The sequence below is a fragment of the Triticum urartu genome, unplaced genomic scaffold, assembly GCF_003073215.2.
Source record: "Triticum urartu cultivar G1812 unplaced genomic scaffold, Tu2.1 TuUngrouped_contig_5241, whole genome shotgun sequence".
Lineage (NCBI taxonomy): Eukaryota > Viridiplantae > Streptophyta > Magnoliopsida > Poales > Poaceae > Triticum > Triticum urartu.
The window spans coordinates 1-4,827 of record NW_024115901.1 but is presented as its reverse complement, the minus strand read 5'-3'; the positions used below and the strand labels follow the sequence as shown (position 1 = coordinate 4,827).

The following is a 4,827-nucleotide window of genomic DNA, read 5'->3' as shown; positions in this document are numbered from 1 at the left end:
TTCAACTGCGAGGGGTGTTAAGTATGTTATTTGTGCATGTATATTGACTAGGTCCACCTCTCTAATTTATTGTATAGATTGAAGTAGAGGCTCCATCTTATACATCATATATACGTGCCTATGCACGAGAGCAATACATCGTGCAATCATAATCTCATACAGTCTGGGCGAGGGCAAAAAAGAGGGCTCGCGCTGTTGGTGCATGCGGGGCCGTTCCCTTACGTCAGTGCCGACACCGTCTACTCGTGCATGGATTACGGCAGCAAGTATGAGCCGTCAAGAATCGATCAGGGCTACCGTCTCCGATACGGGTATGGCCGTATTCAAGGCGGCAGGATTGATGATGCCGGGCAACGCAGTGTAATTAAAGACTATGTGTCTCGCTACGTCTGCGGCCGAAAGATCGTCAGGGTAAAGCGGCGACGTCGCCGTTTAACGCCCGGCACTGCGCCTGCGTCGCGGTGGCCGTCGCCGGCTATGAACATCAGTATAATATGGGTGAATTCCCTATGACGCTTCTTAGTTATAGTCTTATACTAGAATTGCTACTCTACAGTTGATGCTCAGTTGCTTACGATGCTGCTTAACTATACCGGAATTGCTACTCTATGGTCGATGCTCAGTTGATTAATGCTGCTTACTATACCGGAATTGCTAGTTCATTGTCGATTGCAAACATTGACTTTGCCGAAACATTGAACATTTTTTCAAAATCGATAGATTTCACTCAGGGCGACGCTACGTGTCAGTCGGCGGATCTTCCGCATCCGCATCCGTTTGATCGAGGGCCATCCGCATCTTTACCCTTTGCAATAGACCTCATGTTGCAGAAATATTTGCAATAGAGGTTTTGTTGCAGAGTTTTTTTTTTCTAAACTCTTTTGAAACATAAGTGTCGGAAGTGCTTTTGAGACATAGATGATGTTGCAGATTTTTTTTATCTTTAACTTTTTGCCAACACATAGGTGTTATTACACAGATGACGTTGCAGAACTTTTTTATCTGTTGTCGTGAAATTGGTATCTGACGGCTATACATGCGGCAAAAGCGTACGCGTGATCGGCCAGTTGACCCTAATCTTTTCCCTTTCACTTACTCCCTCTTTTTTTTAGTTTGCATATAGATTTGTCAAAGTCAAACTTTGTAAAGCATCATGCATCTAGAAAAAAATATAGAAAAAATATGGAAAATTAATTTCATTATGCATGTAAGATAGTGTGTATATAGAAAAAACTATCAACATCTACAATACAAAACTTATATGTTATGAAAATTAATTTCATCATGCATCTAATAATATGATTTCATAGTGTGAATGTTGATATATTTTCCTACAAAGCTAGTCAAACTTTACAAAGTTTGACTTTGATCAAATATTATATGCAAACTAAAAAGAAATGGAGGGAGGGAGTACCATCCATGTGTTGCCAAGCCATGTTTGATCTATATATGGCCGTCACACGTTGAGCTAAGCAAGTTTGGTCAAGCTAAGCTCACGCTAGGTTCACAGCCATGAAGCCATATCGCAAGCTCAAGTGAGGCCATTATCCCAGCTCTGCAGATTGACACCTAATAATCAACAGAACATCAGTATCCATCTACATATGATGTGCAGTAACCATACTGATATATGTCCATTAACCCTACACACTGCCAGCATTGCAATGCTTTTATTAACTGCCGATCGCGCTGAGGTCCAAATCTGGTACCTTACAGCACCGTCGGGCACCAAATAAACACATCTCAACATTGGGAGACCAACTCATCCGTTGAGACTTGGAACCTCGAAGAGGAACAACTCGTATTAAAACAAAGCAGTGCAAGCCCAAATTAAGTAAAACCTCCAGGTTGACATACAACCAGGAGCGGCCCATGGAACACAGCAGCAAGTTTCTCTTTGAGATGCCACTTGCTGCTGCATAGGTTCGTTCTACATAGAGTACACACAGGTCTACCTATCCTCTCCTCTGCATGTTCTCATCAGCCATCTTGGACCCAGAGTCTCACAGTCTTGTCATTATCAAGGCTGCCAGAAGCAATTTTGTTCTCTGTTGGATGACATGACACCGAGATGACAGCGTCGGTATGGCCTTCCATTTTCTGAAGAATGTTTTTCCCTTGGAGGTCCCATATGTATACGCATTTATCTTCCGACCCACTAACAATGTACTTCCCGTTCGTGACAGAAAACGCAGACTGGATGCAGTATACTCTGTTCACATGCCCACTATATACCTTCAAGAACTTGCCAGTAGCATAGTTGCATAGTTTCTGCAAAGAAGGTGGGAGGCACTTAGTAAGCACATTTCTAGTAAACATGGAGTTTCGAAAAGATAGGCCCAACAACGTTTAAACAATGGTGATTGCTAGCATATTGTTTCCATTTAAAGAAAAGAAAAAATGCAAATAATAGTTTTGAGAAGCAATTTGCAACAATGTTTAGTTGCAAGTCATGGCGCATCCTGAGATTTTAAAAACAGTCATAGAAAACTGGCAATCTTTATGGTAAAATGTAATAGCCAGAGGCATGAGAGGCACCCTTGAGAAATGTAGCAATCACCCATTTGATGCTCGACTGTGTGGTGGCATACGAGGTGTGGACTTTGATGCTCAATAGCCGGAGACCCAAGTGGATCCCAGAACACAAGGCTGACATCATTGGATTGCGGAACCTATGCACGACCATTATCCTCACCTTCTGTCCCTCAAAAGAAAATTATCCTCACCTTCCGGATGATTTGGCTCCATCGAAACGATGTGGTGTTCAATGGCCGCCAATCTTCCATGAGGGCCCGGGTGCACTCAACTCGCTTGGAAGGAGCTCAATGGAGCAAAGCTGGATTGCTCTGTGGGGATGCTTATGGCTGCCAGATTGAGGCACCGGCAGGGGTAGAAGATGATGTAGTTGTTCAGGATTGTAGCTAACCTAGGGTTAGCAATGCTGCCAAACCTTTATCGGTGTTGTATTGTCCTCTTAACCCACCTCTTCTATGTTATTGATACACCTTCCAGGATGTATCTATACAAAAGTTTAACATTCTCAAACATCAGGTGTGCCAGTTGAACTGTAGGGCTTACAGCATTGATAAGAAATTGTATGTAATGATGTGTAACACTTTGAATTTGGAAGAAGGTTCAGTTCAAAAAAAATTGGAAGAAGGTGGAGACCAATGGTAACAGTAAGTCTGCGAAGAAGTGGACAAGAAGTTATAAAGAAGAGACAACAAAGCTTGGAAATAAAGTCGTGCAGATTGGGTGGAGTTCACACCAAGTCATGTTGTAGGAGACGGGGAAAAGATTCTTACAGCATGAACATATGACATGCCTATTGAAATTTGCAACAGCCAAATCATCCTTGTGGCATGACAAAGATGAATGAGAAGTTGCTGACAGTGTGCAGGCTCATCACAATATGGAGATTGCAAACATAACAAGAACATGGGGCTTGGCATGAAGTTAGTAGATAAGTATAAATAAACTCATGTAACTTGAAACATATAGAGCCCCAGCTCCTCAATTCTATTCAGACATGTAAGTTGAAAACACGGGCTTACCACAATGCCCCAAAAGAATGGAAACTTGATATTTTGGTAAACCATAATTCTGTTGATGCAAAAGTAGCAACTATGTGAGAACCAAACGTGCTAAAATCACCTTCAGTGACAGTTAAATGGACGAGCACCACTTGGCCGAAGAGCCTAAATGTGCAATGAGCGCTGTTATTTTGAACTTCAGAGATCAAAGTTTGAATTGAGATGGAGTTTTATAATTTCATCCACTGCCAAGTGTGACACTATATTTTTCATTTGAATTCCATATCAGGTGAGCGGTTCTGATAATTGTGCATATAATTTTGAAGGGAATATGACTTCAAACCCACAGTCTCAAATACAATATCCTTGTCAACATGTGGGTGGACCTATTCGAGAAAAAAAAAACATGTGGGTGGACCCTTGAACTGAATTTTAAGAACTGAGCAGGGCTTTCATTCACTGTCAAGTCGAGGTAAGTTGCAACCGAAAATTGGACTAGAACCTAGCTAAAGCCTGCAATCACTGTACCAAGATCAAAATATATCGAAGTGACCTTGACATCAAAGAACAATGAATATTGTCTGAACTAGTGCTGCGCGATGAGCTGAAATTGTGTGATTTGTACACCATCCAACAAACTGAAAGTGGTTTGCGCTCAACACTAACCTAAGGCCTAAGAGGCTTACACATGATCCTCAACAGCGTGATGGTTAGAGCTGAGACACTTATTTTGGGACGGAGGGGGTATGAAATAGCAGTCAATTGGTCATACCAGTGAGTCATCGAGCGTAGCGACGAGGATGAACTTGCCATTTGGTGAGAACATTGAGCAGGAAACCGCTGGCTTCTTGTCGTCAATGACTGTCTTGAGACAAGAGCCAGTTCCCGCATCCCAAATCTTGCAGCTCCCATCATGGCTCCCCGACACAATGATCGACCCGTCCCGGATGAAGTGGACGGAGGTGACGGGCTCAGAGTGCGCGTCGATGGCGCGGATGCAGCGGCCGCTGCTGACGTCCCAGATGCGCACGGTGCAGTCGAATCCCCCCGAGGCGACCTGGGAGCTGGTCTGCGGATTGAAGTTGGCACTGAAGACGAAGTTGGTGTGGCCCTTGAGCACGCGGATGCAGCGATCGGCGTTGGGGTCGGCGGGCTTGGGGCCGGGGAGGATGGAGCGGATGTCCCAGATGCGGAGGGTGCGGTCGTCGGACGCGGAGCAGAGGTAATTCGAGTCCGTGCTCCAGGACAGGTCGGAGACGCCCTGCGTGTGGCCGCGCAGGCTGGCGATGACGGC

General features: G+C 44.2%; 1 protein-coding gene across 1 annotated transcript; it reads right to left on the bottom strand.

The window, feature by feature from the left end:
• Positions 1-1,562: 1,562 nt before the first annotated feature.
• LOC125528963 (COMPASS-like H3K4 histone methylase component WDR5B) lies at positions 1,563-4,824 on the bottom strand (the record flags this gene model as incomplete). Its single annotated transcript, XM_048693382.1, has 2 exons — positions 1,563-2,271; positions 4,306-4,824. Coding segments are annotated over 2 exons (810 nt in total), but the record flags the coding sequence as incomplete, so codon positions are not given.
• Between the last annotated feature and the right edge of the window lie 3 nt (positions 4,825-4,827).